General features: G+C 38.4%; 1 protein-coding gene across 2 annotated transcripts in view; it reads right to left on the reverse strand.

Moving 5' to 3' along the window:
* Nucleotides 1–211: 211 nt before the first annotated feature.
* The window catches only part of NLRP14 (NLR family pyrin domain containing 14), a 38,569-nt gene continuing 11,014 nt past the window's right edge, over nucleotides 212–27,766 (reverse strand). The window contains exons 5-11 of one of the 2 annotated variants that reach the window (XM_060605884.3): nucleotides 26,174–26,341; nucleotides 16,062–16,232; nucleotides 15,498–15,668; nucleotides 13,540–13,710; nucleotides 11,471–11,641; nucleotides 1,740–1,910; nucleotides 212–573 (exon numbers count right to left, since the gene is read on the reverse strand). In XM_060605884.3, the coding sequence (XP_060461867.3) occupies nucleotides 438–573; nucleotides 1,740–1,910; nucleotides 11,471–11,641; nucleotides 13,540–13,710; nucleotides 15,498–15,668; nucleotides 16,062–16,232; nucleotides 26,174–26,341 (1,159 nt within the window). In that variant the 3' untranslated portion in view covers nucleotides 212–437. The remainder of the gene's footprint in view (nucleotides 574–1,739; nucleotides 1,911–11,470; nucleotides 11,642–13,539; nucleotides 13,711–15,497; nucleotides 15,669–16,061; nucleotides 16,233–26,173; nucleotides 26,342–27,766) is intronic. The other variant, XM_081790177.1, reaches the window with a different exon arrangement.

The raw sequence follows: 27,766 nt of genomic DNA on the forward strand, positions 1-27,766 counted from the left end.
TTTTAAGAAACACCCAAGTGATTTAGACGCCAGTTGTCCCAAGAACATGCATGGAGAAGCATTCAGTAAAGCAAGCCGGAGATGGTGAGGCTGTGAAGTAAGCCATTTGTGGGAGGGAGAGAAAGGGAAACAGGTGCTCTAACATAATCTTTCCTAGGCTCGTCCTCCACTTTCATTTCTAGGCTTCTCACATCAGAATTCTTGAGCTCTGCATTCAATTAAAAACATGTCATACCTTTCACCGAGGTTTAGGTTTTTCGTTTTATTTTAGCTTCTCAACCCCCATGTGAAGTAGAACAGAGCTTTCACAGAGAAGTGACTCACCTACATCTAACAGACATCAAACACAGTACGTCTGGGCATAAAGCATCTAAAGCTAAGATTCCCTCATCACACTGAGGCATTTTACTTTTGAAAAGTACATCAGGTTCTTCAAATCAGGGACACTGCCACCAGGAAACATCTTCATCACTGTGATCATTACAATCCCGCTCAATGATGAGCTGTGGATTGCTAACTCGCACAGCTTCCAGCAGTTTCTGGGCTTCCTCATCAAACGCCTCTTTGCACACCCTGAGAAAATAAGGGAAGACCTCTTCTCACACTCAGTTTTCCCACTGAAGAATTCATTTCTCAGAGAAAAACTGTTAGAGACAGAAGTGAACATGGCTGGGGAGTGGGGCAAGGGGAATGTGAGGTATAGACTCAGGGTGTGTGGCAGAGGAAGGAAAATGGAACACAGAGTAGAAATAAAAAAAGATTAAAATTGAAGAGGATCCTCCGAGAGCCTTTTTCTACTCAAGCAAAATACTACTTCTAATGATGACAACCGCTAACATAGAAAACAGTTAGGTGTTACATACTAGGCAGTTCTAAGTACAGGTATCCTTTGCTTTTCCAAAGGTCATGGCTGTACCACTTCACCTTTTTGAGAGACCGACATTAGTATGTGTTTTTGATAACTGAAAGAAGTCCAAAGATTTTGCTTTTACCACACAAAAAAGTTAAAAAGCGAAAATAGTGTTCAGCATTTGGGATGCAGTGAGCCATTATGGAGGCAGCATGAACCCAGGCAGCAAGAGCAGCCCTGCCCAGCTCCTTCCCCAGGGCCTGCGCTGCACCTCAGCACCCAGCTGCTACAGCTCTGAACTGTGTCTATGAGCATCTGGGCCTCATATCCATTTATTTTGTGCATGTGTTAACAAGATGTGTCCTAAGGTATCAGAAAAGCCTAAAAGAGAGAATGTTTTTGGGGGCCCAGGAATGCTCAAAATTTCTTCCATATAAATAATGGTAATTGCTTCTTTGCTTTACACCATTTTGGCTTATGAAAGCTTTCACGGGAACACTCTACCTTCAGATAGCAGAGGGACACCTGTACTGCCTATACTGACTCAGTTGATCAGTCCTCATAATAAACCATGAGTACATATCATTTCACCCATTTATAGACAAAGAAATCAAAACACAGAGACTGGAGACTAGTGCAAGTTCAAATATCTAGTAAGTTCCAGGGCTACATTTCATACTCGGGTAGTCTGGCTTTAGAGTTCTCAGCTGTTAACCAGTATGCTACAGTATGTCTCTTAAAATTCAGTGTCCTACGGGAGGAAAAGAAGGGCCTCAAGAATACGCACAGATCCACAATCAGGTTGATTCTTAGGCCTGCAGTGAACAAGTAGCTTCCCAAATCCCTTGTTCCAGTAAACTTCTGCCCTGAGAAGCCAACGAAGACTTACCCCAGAACTTTCAGTTTACATTCAGGAGATCTCAGGACTTCACATAATTTCATAATTCCTTCATACCCTAAAGTGTTCTGTGTCAGGTTTATTTTTATCAGGTTTTGGTTGCTTCTAAGAGTACAGGAGAGATCCTGACAACACAGGGAGGTCAAACCACAATATTCCAACCTGCAGGGAAGAGAGACTAATGATAAAATTCATTTAACCCTGGGACAGAGAGCAAGCATGTAAGAGATCTGTGAGCTGAGAGTGCAGGAGGGCTCTAGGAGCTTAAAAAAAAAAAAAAAAAAAAACAAGAAACAAAAAACAAACAAACAAAAAGGCAAGCACAATTAGGGAAGATTCAAAGAATCTAAGTACTTATAATAATCATCATTACTAGATATTTATTGACTGAATTTATCTCTTCCTAAATCATAAATTACAAGTTCAAAATTATAGTCCAGGGAATAAACAAAACAGGTAAGCACACCAAGGAAAGTCAAAGCAGTTGAATCTTTGATCATCATTAAAAATATAGACACATAAGTGAACTTTTGAAATATGGTATTGACTATTTTAAAAGCAAGGTATACAATAAGGTCTCTAACACCATGCCTTTATGCAAATAAAAGTGCATACACCAAAAGTCAACATTACATCTTTTACAAGGATACTCACAACTCCATGGCATATTTCAAACACACTAGGCCAGCTGCCTATATAGGGGAAGAATGATTAAAAGATAAATTAACCAACTAACCAACCAAAGTCAGTAGAGGGCCCTTGCATAAACCAATGATAATACCATGAACTGAAGTAGTATGTTAAACTTAACTTTCTACACCTGATGATGCTCCCAACCAATTGTAATTTTCACCTATGTTTACCTAGCCATTCCACAATTGAGTGCCTACATAGGTGCTGAGCATATAGAAACATTTAGGGGCGCCTAGGTGGCTCAGTTGGTTAAGTGTCCAACTCTTGATTTCAGTTCAAGTCATGATCTCACGGTCAGGAGACTGAGCCCTGGGTCGCGCTCAGCACTGGGTACAGAGCCTGCTTGGGATTCTCTCTCTTCCCCTCCCTTTTTCCCTCCCCAACTTGTACTCTATCTCTCAAAATAAACAAACTTAAAAAAATTTTAAGTTACTGCCCACATGAAACTGGCATTAATGTGATGGAGCAACAGTCCCATTATTTATGACACAAAGTAAATAAACCTAATACAAAATACACTGTAGGGTAAAAACACTAGGAGACAAAGGTTATCAAGAATTAATCAGGAAACAATCATCCTGTTTTTAGTCCTTAATAATAGTCTCATAATCTAGAGGGGTGCCTGGGTGGCTCAGTTGGTTGAGCATCTGACTCTTGATTTCGGCTCAGGTCATGATCTCAGGGTCATGGGACTGAGCCCTGCATCAGGCTCCGTGCTGAGCATGGAACCTCCTTAAGATTCTCTCTCTCTTTCTCTCTTTCTCTCTCTCTCTCTCTCTCCCTCCCTCCCTCCCTCCGCCTCTCTCCCCCACTCACACACTCTCTCTAAAGAAAAAAATTTTTTAATCTTAAAAATATATACAGAGAAAACTAAAACTAACAGAACTACAAAGTGAAAGACACAAATCTACAATTATAATGGAGATTTTAACATACTTTTCACAGCAAATGATTGAAGTATCTGGAAAAAAATCACTAAAAATATAGATGATTTGAATAACAGAATTAATGACCTTAATGAAAGTCATATACAATACTGCAGCCAACAATTCTTCATCTTTTTAAGCACACCATGGTAGACATATAAAAACTGACTATATACTAGGGCAAATGTCAACAAATTTCAAAGAAATGCAATCACACACAGTATGTTCTCAGACCACAATGCTAGAGATTAAATATAAAAAGATAAGAAACTCCTCTTATATGTTTCAAAATTAAGAAATACTGGGGTGCCTGGGTGGCTAAGTTGGTTAAGCATCCAACTCTTGGTTTTGGCTCAGGTCATGAGCTCATGTTTCATGAGTTCTAGCCCCATGTTGGGCTTTGTGCTGGCAGTGCAGAACCTGCTTGGGATTTTCTCTCTCCCTCTCTCTCTGCCCCTTCCCCACTCACTCTATCTCTCTCAAAATAAATAAAAAAAAAAAAAAAAAGAAAAAAGAAAATTAAGGAATACAGTTTAAAATAATCCATGAAGAAAAAAGCATACAGAACTTAAATTTATTTTAGACTCAAAAATAACAAATGCTGCATATAATATTATAGAATGAAGTTAATGAAATGATTTTAAGGAAAAATCAAGTGTTGGAAAAGGAGGAAATATTTATGAGCTACACATTCAACTCAAGTATTTAAGAACGGTAGTAAAAAGAAGACAAGGGGGCACTTGGGTGGCTCAGTTGGTTAAGTGTCTAACTCTTGGTTTCAGCTCAGGTCATGACCTCATGGTTTCATGAGTCCAAGCCCAGCACTGGGCTTTGTGCTAGCAGCACGGAGCCTGCCTGAGATTCTCTATCTGCACCTCCCCTGCTTGCATGCTCTCACAAAAATAAATGAATAAACTTAAAAAAAGAAAAAAATTTAAGAACAATCAAATAAACTCAACAAAAGTAGAAGATAAAAAATTAGATCATTGTTGTGTTCTTTAAAAAGTAAAATGAGAAAAAGCTCAAATTGCCAATATCAGGAAAAGAAAGCAGACATTAACAGATGTCTAAATCACTGGAGATGATTAGAAGCTGAGCAGATAATAAATTAGACACTTGCCAATAAATTTTAAAATTTAGATGAAATGGATAAAATCATAGGAGTAATCTTACCAAAAATTACTCAATAAAACATACATAAATGTATAATTATCTTAAAAATGAATCAGAAGTCAAATCTTCACACAAAGCAAATTCCAGATCATACAGCTTCACCAGAAATTTCTACAAAGTTCAAGGAAGAAATAATTCTAATCTTACACAAATCTCCCCAGGAAACAAAGAAGGATCACTCCTGAACTCATTTTATTAAAATACTGTAATGTGGATGCCAAAACTTAATAGGGATTATACAAGAAGATTATAACCTAATCTCCATTATAAACAAAGATGTTAAAATATTTACATATCAACAAAATAAAGTGCACAATGTATATAAGACATATCATGACCAAGTTGGTTTTGAGCCCAAAAAAGTAAGGTTGATATAGTAATAGATATAATATATATAATAAAATCCATGTTATTGACCACATTCAGCACATTTCATAGAAGTTCAACATATATTCATAATCTAAAAAGAAAAATTCTTAGCAAACTAAAGATAGGAACCTTTTAAATTAATAAATGAGACAAACAGTGAAATTTTGCTTTTGACAATGAAAATAACATAGGGAAGCCCACTATCTCAAGACATATTAACATTCTATCGCATATCTTATAAGTTACTAAGGCAATAAAAAAAAAAAAAGAAAGAAACAGAAAAGGAAAAGACAACTATCATTCCCAAGAGAGAGGACTGTGTACCTAGAAAATCCAAGTGATAAAGCAATTCTAATCAACCAGACGATGTGCCAAGCTACTGGGTGTGAAGTTAACACACAAAACCCAACTGTGTTTCTATGTATAAGGAATAAACAAAATGAAAAATAACAAGAATACCCATTTACAATAGTATTGCAATATAGCAAGTACTTAGGAATAAAGTCAAACAGCAAAATAAAGGGCTACCACAGGAAAAATTACTAAGCTTTATTGATAGAGCTAAGCTAAGGAGATCTATCATAATTGATAGATTCAATGCAATTCTAATCAAAATGCCAACATATGGGTAGGCATGGGAATATAGGGAGATGCACATGCATGTGTGTGTTAACTTGATAAGCTGATATTTAAAATTTTGTTTGGAAACACCAAGGAAGAACCCAGTAATAGACCCATGCACCAATGAAGACTTGATTTATAACAAAGATGGCCCTGCCAGACAGTGGGGAAAGAAAAACAGTCAATAAGTTTTGCTGGAAAGGAGGAGTATCCACATAGGAAATATATTAAATTGGATTGACCTCAAATCATATATTTGGGGGGGAGGGTGGAGAGAACGTGCATGCACACAATTTGGGGAGGGTCCAATGGGAGGGAGGGAGGGAGGGAGGGAGGGAGGGAGGGAGAGAGAGAGAGAGAGAGAGAGAGAGAGAGAGAGAGAGAGAATATCTCAAGCAGATTCCACTCCCAGCACAGAGCTCAGTCTCACCACCATGAGATTATGACCTGAGCCAAAATCAAGCATCAGATGCTCAACTGAGCCACCCAGGCACCCTACTAACCATATTTTTATATTAAAGTCTCAAATGCTTCATAAGCTGCCTTTTACATTTAGAAAATAATAGTAGAATGTCTTCATAATCCCAGAGTTGGGAAAAATTTTCCTAACCAATTACAAAAAGGACTAATAAAGGAATAATCTGATGTTACAATTAAGTTCTTTGGTTCTATAAAAGACATCATAAAGAGTGAAAAGAAAAGCCCAAGTTATTGTCACATATCTAAGTCACAATGGCTAATAACCAGAATATATTGGAGGAAAAAAAAAAACCCACAAATCAAAAAGGGGAAAATGGCTCACCCAATGGAAAAATGAACAAAATAAGTGAAAAAGCAACTTTACAAAATAGGAAATCCGAATGGCTATTAATCATCTCAAAAGGTGTTGAACCTCTCTTTAACCAGACAATTCTAAGTTAAAACCACAAAGAGATGCCAAAACACACACCTGATTCACTAAAACTTTAAAAATTAAGTCAGACAAAATTGGCAAGAATAGAGAACAGGAACTATCACACACTACTAGGGGCAGAATCAATTAGTACAATCTTTTTTTTTTTTTTTTTTTTTTAAGTTTATTTATTTACTTTGAGAGAGAGATAGAGAGCTGGGGAAGGGCAAAGGGAGAGGAAGAGAATCCCAGGCAGGCTCTGCATTGGCAGTGCAGAGCCCAATGCAGAGCTCAAACTCATGAAATGTGAGATCATGATCTGAACCGAAACTCAGAGTCAGACGCTTAACCGACTGAGCCACCCAGGCACCCCAGCACAATCTTTTTGACAGTATCTAATAAATTTGAAGACCCATTCCCAATGATGTAATAAATCGCTATTTTTCCTAAATATATACATGTGTGCCTCAATTCATGTAGTAAAATATTCATCAGCAGCATTAGTCATAAAATAAATGAAAAACGTCCATCTACAATAGAATGGTTACATAGTTTGTGATATCGTCATTCACTAGAATACTTTACTGTGGTAAAAATGAACTAACTACAACTACATGAAATGACTGGATGACAAATTCCTAACAATGAGCAAAAAAAATCATAATACAAAAGAATATACTGAGTATGATTATATATAAGGTTCAAAACCTAGCAAAATTTAACAATACATTGCTTAGGACTATATACACTCACACTCTACAGATAAATAAATGAGGACCACAAAATTCAGGATAATAGTTTTACTTCTTAGGGAGGAGGGAAGAGATTTATAAAGGAGGAGTAGGGGAATTTAATTTCCTGGGAAAATTCAATTTCTGACCCAGGTGAGATTACACACATCTGACATTTATTTATTTATTTATTCATTCATTCATGCATTTATTTTTTAACTTATTTTCTCAAAAATAAATAACAAATTAAGTAAAAAATAAATAAATGCAGGGGAGGGGCAGAGAGAGAGGAAGAATCTCAAGCATGCTCAGTGCTGTCAGCACAAAGCCTGATGAGGGGCTTGAATTCATCAAACCATGAAAGTTGGTATCAAGTTGATGCTTAACCAACTGAGCCACCCAGGCAATCCCTAACTTTTAAATAGTTTTATTCACTTATTTCTATGTATTTTATATTTCATAGTGAAAATGTTTAAAATATGACTTGGTAGATCTTTTTTTTTCTGTGTATAAACATTCCTTTTCTTCCCCCAAGTTTTTGTTCAAATTCCAGTTAACATAAAGTGTAATATTTGTTTCAGGTGTAGAATTTAGCGATTCATCACTTACATACAACACCCAGTGTTCATTACAAGTGTCCTCCTTAATACCATTACCCATTTAATCTACCCCCCCACCTACCTCCCCTCCAGCAACCCCCAGTTTGTTTTCTATAGTTAAGAATCTGTTTTATGGTTTTCTTTTTTTTCCAATGATCCAGCAATTTTACTACGTACTAGGTATTTACTCAAAGGACACAAATATATGGATTCAAAGAAATATATGCACCCTGATGTTTATAGCAGCATTATCTACAATAGCTAAAGTATGGAAAGAGCCCAGATGTCCACTGACTGATGAATGGATAAAGAAGATGTGGTGTAAACACACAATGGAATATTACTCAGCCATAAAAAAGAATGAAATCTTGCCATTTGCAACAACGTGGATGGAGCTACAGAATATGCCAAGCAAAATAAGTCAGTCAGAGAAAGACAGATACCATATATTTTCACTCATATGTGAAATTTAAGAAACAAAACATATGAATACAGGCAGATCTTTAAAATATCAGAAGAGAAAAATAAAAATTATGGACTGTAGATGACATTGGAAGAAGCAGAAAGGGGGTCATCACTGCTGAAAATGAACTTAAAATTATGGGTTAGAGAAAAGTGAAAGGAAAATGAGTTTTAAAAGATTAGAAAAAAATTATAAAGACAGACAAAAGAGATCCAACCTAAGTGTAATTAGTGACCCTGAAAACAAATTAGATAAGCAGAAATTAAAACACAGGAAACCCTATAAAAAATACAATCTACATGTTGAAATGGCAGACCATTTCCTCAGGAAAATATTAATGAGGAAAATTCTACACAGGACAAATTATTGTTCCTAAAGAGCAATTCTACGGACATTCAAGCCAAAAAAAAAAAAAAAAAAAAAAAGTATGTTTAACCAGTAAGGACACTAAAAGGGAAGAATCAGTTGGCTTCAGACTTTTCTCTAACTAGATTCAATGCTAGCAGGCAGTGGACTTTCTGTAAAACTCTCAGAGGAAGGATGACCAAAATATGAACACAACCAAGCTGCCACTCAATGTCATAGAAAACTGAGACATTTCCAGATATACAAAAAGTCAAGGATAATAGTACTTAGATCTCTCATTTTGAAGAAACAATGAGCCAATAGTCAAGGTATTCAATGAACATTCCATGGTCCCTACAATCCACAGGCATCTGGTATTACTGAGCTCTGGAATGATCTTTCGAAATTACAAAGATCTGTGACCCTACCTCCCTCACCACCTCCTGGTCAACATAGTATAGTGGGGCATTTGGTCACTAAATATGGCTATCCGCTGAAATGGTTCATCTCTCTCTGGCCACTTCCTGAGTAATGATTACGATGAAAGGGACAGAAAGTCATATAAAACCTTTGAAATTTCATGATACTTTTCTTTCCATAACAGCAACTCCAGGCCAGCCTAACTGGTGTACCCTCCAGGTGACAGGCCAGCCACAAAGGACCTGTGGGGTTCAAACTTAATTTGGCTTCAGACACCTGGAGTCACCTTTGGATCATGAGGATAATGACCATTTGGTTGAGTATACTGCTTGAGAAGTCCCCCTACAAGCAAAGATGTAGAATAGAATGGGTTTATAGAAATATTATAAAAAATGCTTTATTTTTCTCCTGCCAGATCCCTCTGGACTGAAAGCCTGGGTACGAGCAGGGGATGATTGGAGAAAAAGCAAAGTTACAGGCACTAAGATGGGACACAATGATTTCAGGACTGTGGGGAAGAACAGCCACACCAATACCTGGGGAAGTAACATCTCAGAACCTGTGAGATGCTGGGAGTGGGAAGAACAATTCATTATTTCTTTTCCTTCCCTAGACCCAACACAGCTGCCTGGAAAAATTATGTGGTCTGCTGAAGTAGCAGCTATGGCTGGCAAAGTGACCCACTGCCCAGTCTGTCCACATGCCGCGGAAACAGAAAATTCCACGTGGATACGGCAGGTCCTAACTGTTCTGCTGCACCTGATGTCATCAGCGGCAGCCCCCCAGATCTGGACCTCTGTCACGGGTGTACAAACACAACCGGTACAAACCTTGTTTCAGTCTGTTACAAATTCATTAGCTTCTCTTGATGCCAGTGCAGCCTTGAGTTATGAGATTTATGTCTAACACTGTAACTACTCAGTGACACATAACCAAACCACTGTAATGGTGACCCAGATCAATAGAAAACATCCCACATTGAAGTGAATCGTGTTCCTTCAGGTTATATGTTTTTTGTGTGTGAAGGTGTGGACCACTGAATATCTCTTTATTGGGGATGGGACTACTTTTGGCCAGATTTTGTTCCCTATATTTATTGCCAATGATACCAAGATCAGCAGGTCAACCTAAACTCCCTTTCACGAGTTATAATGAATAACAAGACTTCTTGGTCCTCCCTTGGTCTCATTCAGTTGGCCGGTCCAGGATGCTGAGGACATAGTTGAAATCAATACTGCAATCTGACCTCCTCCCATGCTTGGAGTCCTAATTATGGTGGCCTTAATTAAATGGCGTAGGAGACAAATTGAGCAGATTTGGCCTCAGCCTCTGTTGGTGAGATTAGTGAGCGTGGCATATCCATGTGAAAATTAACCAAGACTTTATTGTGCAGAAAAAGGGGGCAGATATTTCTGGGAGACATTCTTCTGTGAGTCTTTTGCTCTCCTATTTATTGACAAAAATTTAAGACCCTGACAACCCTACATGGCCACTTCCTAGGGGGTGTGTGCAGTGAGCAGTCTTGAGGGATGTCTTCCTCTGGGGCAAAGAGCAGGCTTGCTTAGTGCTTGCTATAAAGTGGTGAGTCCCCCAAGCTCCATGGGATGCAACCCACTCCATGTGCAGGTGTCCATCTGGGCTATCCATATCCACCCTGTGGGACTTGGGGGACAAAGAAAACTGACACACATACACTAGTGCATATGCTGCTATGCTAGGAGTAATAAAGTCCTCTGTCTCCAATGGGACTCTGGGTTTCCTGCCAGCATCCACGAAACAGTGATAGGCTAACTTATTAGGTTATAAGCAGGATAAAATTAAATTTCAGATCCAATCATTACAATATCATCATTGTTGTCATAAAAATATATGAATAGTTAATGGAAACATAGGTAAAATAGCAATTTCCTGGAAGAGTCAGGGAAACATATCATAGTATTTGGGTTTCCCACACATAGAGCAAAATTCTTGACCCAAAGGTCAATAATTCATGCTATGTAAGAATGTACTAGCCAATATCAGTTCAAGATTCAAAAAGAAAATAAACACCTAAACAATACATGATTAAACATAAAAAGTACTCAGAACATAGGATAAGACCTTATTAGATTGCAGGCTCCTTAAGAGCCTAGATAGCATTTTTTGAGAGAAGACAATTAGCAAAATCTTCAATTTAATAAGAAAAATTAATTCAAAGACAGAATATCTGAAGGATGACAGAACATGAAAGACCTTAAAGCAAGGACCTTTTACTTCATACATACCCCATCTAAGGCACTAAAGGGAACAGAAAGAAATGTGAACTATAGCTTTAATACTAACAACACATAATACACACTGATGCATATATTTAAAATTCAGATTCTCATTTCTGAGAGTAACTTACCTTCGAGCCCCATTTATTTTTCATCCTCTCTCATGTACTAAATTTCTTCTGGCCACATTAGCTACCAAATAGGAATCACTTTCCTGATGGAAAACTGAACTCACCCAAGCCTCTGAATATTGCAGTTTGGATGTCTCAAAGCTTCGTACAGAATTTTGACTCCATCATCCTGCAGGTCATTGTTCCCAAGGTCCAGGCTCTGCAGGTGTGGGTTGTTCAGAATAGCAGAAGCCAAATCCAGACAACACATACTAGTGAGTGCACAGCCCATCAATCTGCAAGAAATATAAGAGACAAGTGAGACCTTCAGTTGTGAGGCTTAATTAGTTTATTCCTAGGAGAGAAGCCCAGGTATCTAAACCCTTTTCCTGACTCTTTTCTATCCACAATCCAAGATGCACATAGGAACATCTAACATTATCAGTAGAAACCAATGGGGTTTCTTAATGAGAAAAAAAACCCCATTGGGTAAAACTGCTTTCTCCCACAAACAGGCTGTTATCCACCAAGCTTCCCAAATCAAGGGTATAAACACATTTCTATCAATACTAAAAAATGGATATAAGTTTACCCAAGGAACCCAAAGATTTCTGTGCTTTCAGTTTCCAATAGAATTTTGAAATAAAAATACTTTAAAAAAATGTTAAGGTGTTACATTCTAAGAGGAAGCAGCCTACATATAAAAAGATATGTCTTTCAGTCTTTTGTAGGGCATTCAAGAGCATTCACAACCTGGCCTCAAACATTCTCTTTCCATACTTTGTCCCTAACCTATTTGCCAACCATACACCTCTGTGTTTCTGTTTTTTATTTTGTTTTTTTCCAAATTTACCACACCTATCTTCATTCCCCTTCTTTTCGCTCTTCCTACCTTCTGCCAAGGATATCTGCACACAACAAAATCCTCTTCGTCTTTCAAGGCTAAGGTAACTCAATCTCCTCTGTCCCACTCCTTGCTCCTTGGGACTTTTGTCATATCTTTTTTTTTTTTTCCAATGTATTTATTTTGAGAGAGAGAGCAAGCTAGCAGAGGAAGGACAGAGAGAGGGAGAGAGAGAGAATCCCAAGCAGGCTCTGCACTGACCGTGTGTAGCCTGACACAGGGCTTGAACTCACGAACCAGGAGATCATGACCTGAGCCAAGATCAAGAGTCAAGATGCTTAACTGACTGAGCCACCCAGGCATCCCTGTCATATCTTTATGACAAATGGGATATATTATGATTGGCTGTATATTCATTTCCCTGCCATCAGCATTTTGTAAGTTACCAGAGGCAAGAGCATCACCTTAGTAATAATCTTTAATGCCCTCAGAATGTATTTTATATTTGTTGTAAATTTTGGTGGAGAGAACTGGCATGGCCTGCATAGAAGCTATGAAGGTAGCTACGAAAGCACAAATTTGTCTGTTTATAGCAAAGCTAAGGAGAGCAAGTGGACTAACCAAACATCTTGTGTATGTAGGTCACTTAGAAATTATAGAAATTGTGGCTGAAATAAAAGGTATTGGGTTTAAACATAATTTCCATGAAGTAAAATTTTGCCTTCTAGTTGAATAATAGTCAAGGAAACTTCAGAGAATTAGATCATATATATTTTCCTAAAGAAGGTAGAGATATGGGGCACCAGGGTGGCTCAGTCAGTTGAGTGTCTGACTCTTGATTTCAGCTCAGGTCACGATCCTAGGGTCATGGGATTGAGCCTCGTGTCGCGCTCTGTGCGGACAGTGTGGAGCCTGCTTGAGATTCACCCTCCCCACCCCCCCGCCCCTCCCCTGCTCTCACTGTCTTGCTTTCAAAATAAATAAAAACATTTAAATAAACAACAACAGAATGACTGGATTATTGGATATTTTTTAAAATTCCCTTCCCAGTTTAAAAGTTGACCTAATTATAAACATGAATTGAAGAAAGAAAAACTAGTAGAGCACAGTTTCTGCTTCAGGGATGTAGAGCAGAGGACACACAGTAGATTCAGTGAGGTACAAACAGGTTGATTACAATTACTGTAGTAACTATTTAAGAAAAATCTGATGAACATACTTCCTCAGCTTGTCTCCAGCAGGAGGAGAGAGAGAGAATCAGCTGTGTATTCTTTTCTCTGACAGATATTCAGCTCAGCCCTTCTTCACTCATCTGTTAAAACATGGAAGGTCAGGTCACAGAAAACCTACCCCAGGTCCTGAAGGTTACAGCTGGGATGCCGAAAGACATCGCACAGAAGCTTTACTCCATCATCTTGTAGCCAGTTGGACCCCAGATCCAGATGTGTCAGGCTCTTGTTGAGTAGGAGAGAAGAGGAGAGATGTTGACCGCTCAGTGAGGTGAAGTGGCAACGCCTCAGCCTATAGGAAGGACAGTGTGAGGACACATGGAATCACTGCTTTACTGCCCAGAGATTTTGCAAAGGTTTCATCCTGTGCTCCCTCACCTACTTGCCAACACTCATCTCAGAACAAATACCCTCTCCCTCATTACCTCTTTGCCTGTCTCACTTGGGATATTCTTCAGAATATCCTTCAGAATATTCACTTGAGATATCCATGTTCTTCAGAATTTTTCTTTTCAAATGCTAGATTTTAAAATTTATTTTGAAAGAGAGAGAGAGAATCTTAAGCAGGCTCCGTGCTGTCAGTGCAGAGCCCGATACAGGGCTCAACCTCATGAACTGTGAGATCATGACCTGAGCTGAAACCAACTCAGATGCCCAACTGACTGAGCCACCCAGATGCCCCCATAATTCTTCTTTACTATAAATGAAATGTTAACCTCTTCACACTGTGCATAAATACAGTACCTAATTGCAAAAGTAGCTATATGGAGAGGAGTAGGCATATGGAATAGAATGGGAGTAATCATAAAAAAGTACTTTTTTATATAATAAAAGTGGCATTTCCAATCAGTAGGGAAAAGATCTATTATACTATAAGTCATTTGGGAAAGCAGACCTGACATATGGGAGAAAATAAGTTTTAAGCCTTATAACAAAGTAGGAATAATTTAACACTTACATGTTAAAAATTAAACCATAAAGAATAGACATAAGTAGGGTTTTTTAAATAAAGGTATTTCCAATTATGACAAAACTTCTAAAAGTCATGAGGAGGAAGATAATGTGACTTCACAAGAATTTTAAACTTCCGTATTCTAAAAATGGCCATGAGAAAACACACAGAAACATGCTAGGTAAATTATTTGCAAAACAGAAAAAATAACGGCTATAATGTATGTGATATTAATAACCATAACATATACAACAGAAAACATACAGAGGAAAATGGAGCCTATGAAGAGGCAATTCCTAGAATATTAAAGGCCAAAAACATTTGAAAAGATGCTCAACGTTAAATTATTTTTATTTATTTATTTTATTATTTTTTTAAGAAGGCTCCATGCCCAAGGTCGGGCTTGAACTCATGACCCCAAGATCAAGAGTCACATGCTCTACCAGCTGATGCAGCCAGGCGCCCCTCAACATCAAATCATTTTTAAAGTTACTTTCAATTATCTAATCAATACTGATAAAAAAAACAACCAGTAGATACTCGATGAGGATGTTAAAATGCAGACTTCTAGACTGCCAAGGAATTATGAACAATCTATTGGAGAAAATGTAACCACGTCTGACAAAGTAAAAATTTTGGCTCATCAATTCCACATCTGGGAATTCATCTAAGGGCAATGAACAGAATAATCACACTGTGATCCAGCCCTACCATGGGATGCTACATTCCTGTTTAGTGGTGTTCATATACATTTACCTGTTCTAGACCCAGAATATGGAGTTGGACAGGCAGACTTTAGTCCTGAATCCACCATGTTCTCATGAGCATGAGGCAAGCTATATAATCTTTCTAAGCCTCACATTTCTCACCTGGGGCTGAGAACTCAGTGGCCAATTTGACACCAACAGGTACATTTGTGCAGATTAAACAAATTTAGCACAGGGCCCAGCACAGAGTAAGGACACAACAAATGGCAATCATTAATACCATCATCCTCATCATCTGCATTATCATTATTGATAACAGTAGGGAAAATGCAAGGGACAGATTATATTTATAACACTGTCCCTTTTAAAATATATTTCAAAATGTATACATCAGCAGGATGAAAACTAGTGCTCACTTACACAAGGCTCTGGAGATTGCACTGTGGATGTTTCAAGGCATCGCTCACAAGCTTTACTCCATCATCTCCCAAGATGTTGTCTGCCAAGCACAAATGTGTCAACCTTTTGTTGCTGATGAGAGCCAAAGAAAGATCCTCACAACCAGCTACTGTGAGGCCACAGCTTTCTAAGCTGAAGGAGAAACACAGTTGGGAAGGGATCAGTCAAATCCCAAAGTTCATGTTTCTCATCCTCTTCTCAGGGACACTAGCTGATACTTACAGTCCTTATATCTCTACTATAGAATCAACCTTTCAAACCTACTAAAATTACAAATGCCCTTGCAGCTACATACAAGGGAGAGGAGGAGGAAAATAGTAATAAAAATAAGCATTCATGAAGAAAAGCAGCATTTAAAAGTCTAATGAGAGAGAAAGCAAAAGAGGACTTCATGTAGAGCTCATCCAGGATTGACAAATGAGCCAAGTGGTGTCCAGACCCAAACAGTTTGCCCATACAGCTCTTAACTAAGTCACACAAGACTGCCCAAAAGGACTGCAGGGAAAACAAACCAGCAAGACTCACGACAGTCTCTCTAGGTGACACTTGGGATGTCCTAAGGCCTCACACAACAGCTTGACTCCGTCATCTAATAGGTGATTGGTCGACAGATTCAGAAATACCAGGCTCCGGCTTCTAAGGAGAGCCTTAGAGATATTTAGACAACAAACTGTAGTTAGATCGCAGGATTCCAAGCTGAAAAACAACACAGGAAACCAGAGATGACCCTCCTCAGAGAAGAGTTATGACCACCACTCACTCACCCAGCCAGATGGTGTGGGCTCCCAGACTTTGTGACCCCTTCTGAAAACCAGCTTCCCTACTTGCAATGAGTTATTTAGCTAAAGCACAAGGATCTGATAGGGAGCTAGGGGAGAGCAGAAAGCTTGTCTTTTCCATCCCTATCTCCCCAATTCCCTATGAAAATATGTATGGAAGTCCTAAAGAAGTATTTTTATATGATACTTTTTTTTTTCTCTAGGAGGAATTTCCTCCAACTACAACATGGAAGAAGGTGGACTGAAGGGTGTGGAGTCCTTGCACTCTGACTTCTGAAAAACATGGGGCAGGAAGTCAGGATGAAAAGCTGTGATTCCCACAGCTGTCTACCAAGAACTCACCTATTCATGGGAGTCAATCCATGTTTTCTGAGGAACCCAGTCCTTAAGAGTAAAAACTAGGAGTAAATCAGAAATAGGGGCGCCTGGGTGGCTCAGTTGGTTAAGAGTCTGACTTCGGCTCAGGTCATGATCTCACAGTTCATGAGTTCAAGTCCTGAGTCAGGTTCCGTGCTGACAGCTTGGAGCCTGGAGCCTGCTTCAGATTCAGTGTCTCTCTCTGTCCCGCCCCACTCTCACTCTGTCTCTCAAAAATAAATGAAGATTAAAAAAAAATGTTTTTTAAATAAAAAGTAAATCAGAAATAAAAGTCTCTAAAAATAAAGCAAAAGAAGAAGGGAACCCAAAGAAGAAAGGAAGAAGTACATGAAGAGACCATATTTGTAGAGACTCCTATTTAGAGACAGCTTGTGCTTAGAGAAGGCTGGGCCTGGTACCAGCTCTTCGTAAGACGAGGAAGGTGACACCAGTGTTCTGGGAACTTGGGAGTCACTCTAGTTACTCCTTTGAATCAAGCACTTAACCCAGTCCCTCAGGAATTGTTTGTCTTCATCAGAATAAGGGTGTATATAGGTAAGAACAAGAGAAGCTCCCTCCTCAATCCAGAATTAGACCTCAGTGGATCACCTAAGGCTGGAAACCTCAACTTGCCCTGAAAAGGTGTTATGGACTGAACTGTGTTCCCCAAAATTCAGATGTTGAAGCTCATGTCTGCAATGTGACTATATTTGGGGACAAGGCCTTTAAGGAAGTAATTAAGGTTATATGAGGTCTTAAGAGGGGACCCTGAATCCGAAAGGACCAGTGCCCTTGTAAGAAGGGAAGAGGTACCAGGACTGCACACACATGAAAGAGGCACATGAAGGCACCAGGAGAAGGTGGCTGTCTACAAGCCTAGGAGCGAAGCCTCATCAGAAACATACCCTGCCAGCACCCTGATCTTCAACTTCCAGGCTCCAAAACTGTGACAAATAAATTTCCTTTGTTTAAACCACCCAGTCTGTGGTATTTGTTACGGCTGAACAGGGTGATACAAAAGGGTATTACAGCAACAGCCAAGCAGGCAGTTAGAGAAACAAGGGAAGCGTCATACACTGGGTTCCAGCTCTTCTAGCAGAGGAAGATTCCAATATTATGGGGCCTGTGGATAAAATGTTAAAGTTTAACTAAAGGACAGAAAATATGTACATGTATGAAAAACAGAAAATGGGGAAACAGAAGAAAATGTTTAGAAAAGCTTGCTTTACATCTTAAATGTATAAGGTGCACATTCTCTGAACAAGAGCACATCCTAAGAAGAGGTAACACTGAGAAAGGGAGCGGGTTTAAGATAAAGAGTCCAATGAGTTTAAAAACAGGAGAAAACTGGAATCCATATTTGAAGCAATAAAGAACAAAAGCAGTGAAAATATGTGAGAAACTCCTCAAGGAGGAAGGATGAAAAAAGATTAAAGTGACATAAAGTAAGTAAGAGTTATATAGGAAAGGAGCTACAACCAATGACTATGAGATGCTCTTGAAGAAAGAGAGCAAGAGAAACAAACCCATTTTTAAAAATCCAATTGAAAGAAAGAATTTCTGGGCAGAAAAAAAGGTTGCTAGCAGATCAAAAGGTACTTTCATGCCAAAGTAAGGAAAACTACCTGGACAACACCAATGAGAGAAAACTAACACGTATGAACCAGGAAGGTGGGCAGGAAGGTGAGGGATTCAAGGGTCAGGTTATCCTCGGACTTTAGAACACCAAATGCTGCAGAGCAATGTACCAAAGTCAAAGTGCTAAGAAGGAAAATAGAGCCCTCAGACCCAGGTAAGAGGTCAATCATCAGGATTGCAGGGTGGCTCAGTTGGTTAAGTGTCTGATTTCAGCTCAGATCATGATCTCATGGTTTGTGAGTTCCACCCCACATCGGGCTGTGCACTGACAGTGTGGAACATGCTTGGGATTCTCTTTCTCTCTCTGCCCCTATCCTGCTCTCTCTCTCTCTCTCAAAATAAATAAACTTTATAAATAAACAAGAAGTTAATCATCTGTGAGGGCAATTGAGGGATATAAATGAAGTCCTAAAATATATCATTCATATACATTTCATGAAAATGGTAATTTAAAATTATACGGCCAATAATGCAATGAATGAAATGTAAGATTTTATACAGTAAGAAATGAAAGTTTAACAAAAAATACACATATACATTGATAAAAAGTATATAAAATTAAATTTGAATAATTGTTGTATTCATGTGCATTGCCATGACAAAAAGTCAGAAAAGTTCTGAAAGAGTTCAAAATGTAAAATGTGTAGCCCCCATAATCCTGATTAAATTAACATGCTGGAAATTGTATGACAGAGGTACATTAAATGCAATGCCTTACATAAGGGTATTTTAAATGCTTTAATCCTTTTAAATTTGGTAATTCAAACACACATTTGGAGGGAAAAACCCTGAAGGGTGATAATAATCCAATAAAAACAGGCAATATCCTACTTGCAAATTTCCAGACACACATACACATAGATCAAAAATGAAACACAATGTAATGCATCCAGGAAGCAAAGAACAGAAACGGTAAACACTAAAAAAAGGTTTTCAGCTGGGGATGTAAATATTACATGGCTCACGTTCTTTTGTTCATGATCTGTTTCGCTCTTATCCTTTCCATATTACAAGTTTGAGCTTCTCAAGCTTTCTTCTTTTCCCTTAGTGCTAACAGAATTTCAGCTATGGACTTCCTAATTCCTGACAAATGAAATCTCAGCCTCATAAGAAAATGTTCCCTCTTTCCCTTATAGCTACAAAGAAAAGCAGATGGTATTACAAGTCTGAAAATATTTTATTGTAAAAAAGAAGTCTTATAAGAAGACATGTGGACTTTAGAAATTGCTACTGTGTCTTGTGAAAACAACCCTTAAGTTCTAGTAAGTCTATAATTTTGACCAAGTGTCTTATTTAATAATGTGTCACTCCTGTAATACTCAAATTGCTACTTCTGAATTTCTAAATGTTACAAATATGGAACAGATTGTGTCAAATCAGAAAGATCATCAAGGCTCTCCTCTCCTCTCACGTGCATAAGGAAATAAAAAAATGTAACTCTGGTCTCTTGTTTTCTGAGAGTTTGAAGGTCTTGTCTCAGTTATGTTAATACAAAACATCAATCACCAGTAATTCAATCAAAAGTTGAGTTGATGACGGTGGCTCTAAGCTAACCCCTACATATGGGCCAGTGAAACAGAGGAGACACATTAACTTGCATTTGGGTTCTGGTGGGGAACTGACCCCAACTCTCTCTCTCTCTATAGTGCCCCTACAAGGAGGCCCTTGACTGAAAATTTCCAAGCAAATTATAATTTTTAATATTTGTTACAAATCTGTAATCATCAAGGCAGTATGGTACTGGCACAAAAACAGATACTTATATCAAAGGAACAGAACAGAGAATCCAGAAATGGACCCACAAATGTATGGCCAGCTAATTTTTGACAAAGCAGGAAAGAATATCCAATGGAAAAAAAAGTCTCTTCAGACATTGGTACCGGGAAAACTGGACAGCAACATGCAGAAGAATGAACCTGAGCCGCTTTCTTACACCATACACAAAAATAAACTCAAAATGGATGAAAGACCTAAACATAAGATAGGAAGCCATCAAAATCCTAGAGGAGAAAACAGGCAATAACCTCTTTGATTTCAGCTGCAGCAACTTATTACTTGATGTGTCTCTGGAAGCAAGGTAAACAAAAGCAAAAACGAACTATTGGGACCTCATCAAGATAAAAAGTTTCTGCACAGCAAAGGAAACCATCAGCAAAACTAAAAGGCAACCAACAGAATGGGAGAAGATATTTGCAAATGCCATATCAGATAAAGCGTTAGTATCCAAAATCTATAAAGAACTTATCAAACTCCACACCCAAAAAACAAATAATCCAGTGAAGAAATGGGCAAAAGACATGAATAGACACTTTTCCAAAGAAGACATCTAGATAGCTAACAGACACATGAAAACATGCTTAACATCACTCATCATCAGGGAAATACAAATCAAAACCACAATGAGATACTACCTCATACCAGTCAGAATGGCTAACATTAACAACTCAGGCAACAATAGATGTTGGTGAGGATGCGGAGAAACTCTTTTGCACTGCTGGTGGGAATGTAAACTGGTGCAGCCACTCTGGAAAACAGCATGGAGGTTCCTCAAAAAATTAAAAATAGAACTACCCTATGACCCAGTAATAGCACTACTAGGTATTTATCCAAAGGATACAAAAATGTTGACTCACAGGGGCACCCGCACCCCAATGTTTATAGAAGTACTACCAACAATAGCCAAAATATGGAAAGAGCCCAAATATCCACTGACTGAATGAATAAGATGTGGTATGTATATACAATGGAGTATTACTTGGTGATCAAAAAGAATGAAATCTTGCCATATGCAACAACGTGGATGGAACTAGAGTGCATTATGCTAAGCAAAATAAGTCAGAGAAAGACAAATATTATATGATTTCACTTATATGTAGGATTTAAGAAACAGATGAACACAGGGGAAGGGAAGCAGAGACTCTTAAGCACAAAGAAAATGAGGGTTGCTGGAGAGGTGCTGGGTGGGGGATGGGCTAAATGGGTGATGGCATTAAGGAGGGCACTTGTAATGAGCACTGGATGTTACATGTAAGTGATGAATCACTAAATTCTACTCCTAAAATCATTATTACAATATATGTTAACCAGTTTGGATATAAATTTTAAAAAGCAAGCAAATTATAAATTTGTTCTCATTGTTTTTGTTCTCATTGATTGCAGTCTGTGGCTCTGACCAGCTGTGACTGGGTACAGGTCCATTAGGTGGTCCTTGATGCAGCTCACTCAGAAGGAATCCATGTGTCAAGAATAAGCATCTCCTGGTGTGAGACACAGTCAGGGTAGGACTTTATCTGATGCATGATGCCAGTTTTCTCTAGGAGCTGAGGCTCAGTGGAATAAGCTCTTTTATGCTTCTGGCAGCACAGGATTAGAAAATTGCCACTCAAGAGGCATTGCTCAAGAGAAAGTGGCCCTTCCTCAGTTAGAAGGGTCTGCTGCCCTGGAGGATGAACACTCCAGGACCTCAGAACAGCTGTGTGAATGTTCTTTTGTGAAAATGTCTGCTATGTGGTCTCTAGGTTGCCTGAGAATTTTGTAACTTTTTATTTGAATGCGAGATTATTTTTCTTTTTTTTTTTTTTATTTTTTACTGTATTTAAGAGCAGGCAGGCATGTGCACAAGCTCCCTGTCTGAGCGGGGGAGGGGCAGAGAGAGAGGGAGAAGCCAATATCCCAATCTCTGCGCTGAAAGCATGGAGCCCCAGACGGGGCTTCATCTCACTAACCAAAAACCTGACCTGAGCCAAAAATCAAGATTTGGATGCTTAACCAACTGAGCCACCCAAGCACCCCTATTTTTCTGACAGGCATGAGAAATTGAGAAACAGCAGAAGAGTTGTTTCTAAAGGGATATGGTTGCAGAAATTGTTCACTGCAGGAGAAGGTCTTTGGATGAATAAGATAGGCTTCATGGACCTATTACAAATAAAGCTAAATCATTAGATTAAGTTAATTTGTTCTGTAACTTGAAACTTAAAAGATGGTTTTGGGACTCATTCCTGAATTTACCACAGTGAGAAATAAAAATGCAAACATAGATTTTAAGATCACATATGGCTTTGTATTTCTTTAACAAAAAAATCTTTATTATTTACTAATTTTTTTAAGTTAATTTATTTATTTTGAGATAGCACAAACAGGAGTGGGAGAGGATAGACAGAATCCGAAGCAGGCTCCGCTTCAGTACAGAGCCCGGATATGTCAGTACAGAGCCCGGATATGGGGCTCGAACCCATGGACCATGAGTACATGACCTGAGCTGAAATCAAGAGTTGGACACTTAAGCAAATAAGCCACCCAGGCGCCCCTAACAACAACAAAAAAATCTTAAAGAACTTTCTAAATCTCTCACATTTCCCCTGTAGGTTAAGTATTATTTATATTAACATTTAAAAGCATATAAATATAAATCTCAGTACATAATTAAAATGAGTTGCATAAATGACCAACATATTTATAAACTGGAATCTTACAAATCTTGGAATCAGACAATATTGCAAATATTATGCTTTTTGAATCAACTTTTGAGGTGTACTGTGTTGCAATATTCTTAGCAGTGGTTATACTATCTTTAATGTTGACTTAAATACAGTTTCCAAATTTATTGATTTTGGAAACTTAGATAAATAACTAATTTTTAAAATATTCTATTAATCTAAAAATTTCTAAAAATGCTAAACTTCAAAACAAGAACATAAATTACTTTCTTACCAATTTGTTACAGTTTATTCTTCATATTATTCAAATTAAGATGGCAAAATCAATTGTTGTCTTATATTCCTATTTATGTTTGAACTTAGGGCTTAAATCTTTAAATTACATTTCATTTAAAACCCTGTTTGGGGGGTGCCCGGGTAGCTCATTCAGTTAAACATTCAACTCTCCATTTTGGCCAGGTCATGATCTCATGGTTCATGACTTTGAGCCCTGCATCAGGCTCTGTGCTGATGGTACAGAGCCTGCTTGTGATTCTCTCTCTGCCCCTTCAGCATGCTCTCTCTCTCTCTCAAAAATAAACTTAAAAAAAAAAAAAAACACTTGTTTGGTATGATTATGAAGCTGTGGATATATATCAGGGTTTATGAAAGTTAATGACTAAAACAGACGTTTTTGTAATAGAGAAAACAGGAATAGTAGTTCAGGTTCCAACTCAAGTCTCTGCCTGCTGGGTCATCTGTGCAGGTGGCAGAAATTCTGATTTCAAAGTATATACACTCTCACTTTTCCAAAGTCTTTTCATATTTACGAGGACCCATTATACTTTTGAACTCTTTATGGTTGTCAACAATTATAACACACTAGAACGATTCTAAACTCCTGGAAAAGCAAAAATTTTCCACTGGTCCATATGCTATCTACATCTTATAAACTATTTTATTCTAGTTAATAATACAGTCAAGGCTGTGGTTGTTATTCCCAGGCACCTTCCTCTTATCTGTTTTGTTTTAAAGTTTTTTGTTGTTGTTGTTGTTTTTTAATTTGAGAGAGAGAGAGAGAACAAGCAGGGGAGGGACAGAGAGCGGGAGACAGAATCCCAATCCCGATGTGGGGCTCATACTCACAAACTTGACCTGAGCTGAAGTCAAGAGTCACACGCTTAACTGACTGAGCCACCTGGGTGCCCCATCTTCCTCTTATCTTGATCAACTAATCAGTTTGTTCTTGCAACTATTTTAGACAGTACCCTTCTGGAATATTCTCTAATTCAAAATCTTTGAAGATGTAGGGAGCGTTTTACATTAATACTGTTTCGGTACTCTTCACGTGGCTGTTTGGTGGAATCAACTGCTCCCTCACCTTGCTATTAACCCCCAATTGCAGAGCACAGGCAAAATAAGAAAGGATTCTGGGCACAATGAGACATTATTAGTTTGCCCAAGGTTTTTGTTTTTCCCCTTATTTGCTTAACATACTTTACGAACTACCCTATCATCAGGCTCACAAGGTGGAAAAAATTATCAGGACAAGGAGAGTAGATACTTCTCCCCCTTCTGGAGGGGAACCTTTAGTACACAGTAGAGTGAAATCTTCACATGAAATTAGTGATTGTATGTACCTTTCCAGTACACTCACGTATAAGGGCTGATAGGAGTCTCTCAGCAATTTAAAGTTTTCTTAAATACTTTATATTTGCAAAGTTCCTACAGTAATTGGGGATCTTCTGTGAGGCAGCCTGGCAGAGGTCTACTGATTTATCAATGCTTTCGCTGCTCACATCAACTAGAATCAGTGGGAATAGTAAAACAGCAAAATGCAATTTGACAATGTTAAGCTCAGCATGAACTATGCTTAAACCAGACTACCGTGGCCAGTCAACTGTCCACAGCTGTTAGGACATGAGGTCTAAAGTAAACGTAAAATTGAAACTTTCTCCAGAGCGTTAATACGAAGTCTATAAGACTATCGATTACTTCCAGGAGTTACTCACAATGGGAGAGCATCCAATCCTACGTAAGGCAGTGCTCAATTATTACAAAGCTCTGGTGACTTCTGCCACCAAAAAATTTTATTTACTGATATAAGGAGCCCCACTGGTTGACACAGACAGATGGTTTCCTATTTGAAAGCCTAGTAACTGGGTCTACCTTAAGGCCTATCAGTGGAAAACATTGTTCAAATCTCAGCTGATGAAAAAGATCTTACCCCAGTCCTGCTGCTCTGTCAAGTGCCAAGGCATTTTTGTCTTGGACCCATGGCTCCCACTGTAAGAAAACATCTTTCCTTCCATTTAACAGTTTTTTGCTACTAACATGTTTCACTTGTAGACAGAAGAACCAATGACCTACTTCTCACTTGGGTTCCATACTAGAAGCTGCAGGTTACTGAAAATTCCTCACCATGTCCTAAAACTACTTCACAGATGGTAATACTAATACCCCCCAACCTGGCCTGCCGACAATTGAACTCAACCCATGTTCAAGAAGCATCCAACAACTTTCTGGATATGCTGTAAGTAAATTTCATCCTACAAAAACTGGGGAGACTTAAGAATTCCCAATGTTAATACAGTTCACCTGCCTATGGTCAAAAAGAAGGTCTTGTTCCACATTTTACTTGTGATTTCTACATATACATTATAATTTGCTTCTAACAAATACAGACCTATCCTGGCCTTTCATGCATCAAGGTTCTGCCTTACTCCCCCACCCCACCCCACCCCTCAAATGAGTCCAGGGATAAAAACTTCTAAGGTAAAATTTATTGCAATGATTTTTTATTTTGCTTTGGTTTGGTTTTATTTTGTCAAAAACTGAATTAAAAACCCTTCACTGGAAAATAATATCTCCCTTGTAACCAGTCACACAAATGTGGGGACCTAGTAGGATTGCCAACCCTCTCACTTTCAGAGAAAATCAGACCCAGCACTAGGATCCACAGTGTGTGAGAATGAACAAACACCTTGACAGTTGACAGTCACTGTGCTCTTCCTCCTCGGCTTTCTGTACTGGTCACCGAGTTGCAATTATAAGGGGAGGGTGATTTGTTATCAAAACTTAAGTAAAACTGAGCTTGCTTAACACTGGCCCCAGTTAGCATTAGTACATTCTTTTCTGTAAGCGTTCAAAGATACAATAAATACACATATGGCTGCACTTAAATATAAATAATTTTAAATTCTGGGTCTGGTTTTTTTTTTTAATTTAGGAAATGTTGACATGGAACCATACAACGAGGGGTCTTTAGTGGGGGGATGGAAGCAATTAAAAGTCCTGTCAGGAGAAAATTACCCTGAATCTGGGGATTCCTGCCATTCTATATCATGAAAATGGATTTAAGCTGGCCCTATGAATAGTAAATCCAGGCTGTAAAGTCTGTTTGGACAGACAAAAGTCTCAGTTATAACAAAAAAACCTCACAACTTACCTCAGATTCTGTAGTTTACACTCTGGGTTTTTCAAGGCTTCACACAAGGACTTTACTCCATTGTCCCCTACATCACTCCCTTTCAGGTCAAGATGCATCAGATTCTGGTTGTGAGTCAAGGAACTAGCAATATCCCGACAACCATCAGGGAAAGAAAGAAATCTCATCCTTCAGAATAAAAATAGGCAGGGGGGGGATTACAAAATTATTCATATCCTGGTTATAGCACTCACTTTCTTTTCAAAACCAACTCTTAGATAACTAAATATTCCTGCCGTTTCTTATTTTACTGTGGATTTCTCAGATTTCACAATTTCTCAGAAATCTGAGTTTCAGGATGTTGCTTAGAAAAATAATTGGGTTACTACTTAGATAGCCATTACATCCTGACAACTGATATCCTCAACTTTTTTTTGACCTTGAAGGAAAAGAAGGTAATAACATCAGGAAAAGCAGAAGAGGAGGTTTTGAACTCTTAATCCTAGGAATGACTACCAGAAATAATGGGGGATATTCCAAATACTTCATTACAGCATTAATTCACATTGAATCCTTTAAATAACCCCAGGTGAGTTCATAATTAATATCAACTGTTTGATGTGCAACATTAACAAAACATATCACTGCAAAAGACGCTGTCATCTTGTGGACTTTAAGTGTACAGAGACAGCCCAAAGCTAAATATGGGAGGAAGTTAAGTATGCCCCTTTTTCTTCCTAGCTATTATCTGCTATTCAGTCACTGTTAGCTATATCTGATTCTTCTGTAAGTGCCTCTGGTAGTCCCAAATGCCTAATATGCTTACACTGCTACTAACTGTTCAAAACATCCCTGTGTAACATCACCTCTCCTCCCTTTCATCCACCACCTAACCTTCACCCTCACTCCCCTTCTAGCCAAGCACAGGAAAATAAAACTTTTACCTGTTTACAGCATTAACCATCATCATCCAGTAAAAGTGCCTAATGCACTCACTAAATATAAATTGGAAGTACAATTTCATGTGTTAAGGAAAAAGGACTTGAAGTAAGACCACATTGAGGTGAGAAAGACTAACAGCTACTTTCATGGTGTCACCCCCTAAGGGACCCTTGCACTGTAAAAGAGGGAGCCATTTAACCCCAGAGAAGGCAGTAGCAATTTCAGGGCTTTAGATTGGTGACTTTCAGTAAAAGGAAAATGTAGGGGAGATGCCTGGGGGTGAATGAAAAGGATTTCCAGGAACCCCTTGATCATGACATCTATGCAGTTGACTACACCATCTATGGTGCAAAACCAGACCAAATATGGTACTTTAAATCTAAGGTCAGATCTCACTGAAAACATGGAGATTCCAAGGGAAATATTTAGGGAGAAGCCTGTCCCCCTCCCCTAAAAAAAGAACATCAATCTCCAGTGCTAATCGTTTGTTCAGTATTCAATACATATTACTGAGCACTAATTAGGCCTTGAGCACATGGATGGGCATTGAATACAGTACTAAATAGCATCAGTTCCAGCTCTTAGTAGAGCCAGTAGACAAAAGGGAGAAAGCCATGTAAACCAGCAAATGTAAAAAAATGATAGGGTCTGTAGAATCAAATTAGGATATAA

The sequence above is a fragment of the Panthera onca genome, chromosome D1 (genome assembly GCF_046562875.1).
Source record: "Panthera onca isolate mPanOnc1 chromosome D1, mPanOnc1 haplotype 2, whole genome shotgun sequence".
In the NCBI taxonomy this organism is placed as follows: domain Eukaryota; kingdom Metazoa; phylum Chordata; class Mammalia; order Carnivora; family Felidae; genus Panthera; species Panthera onca.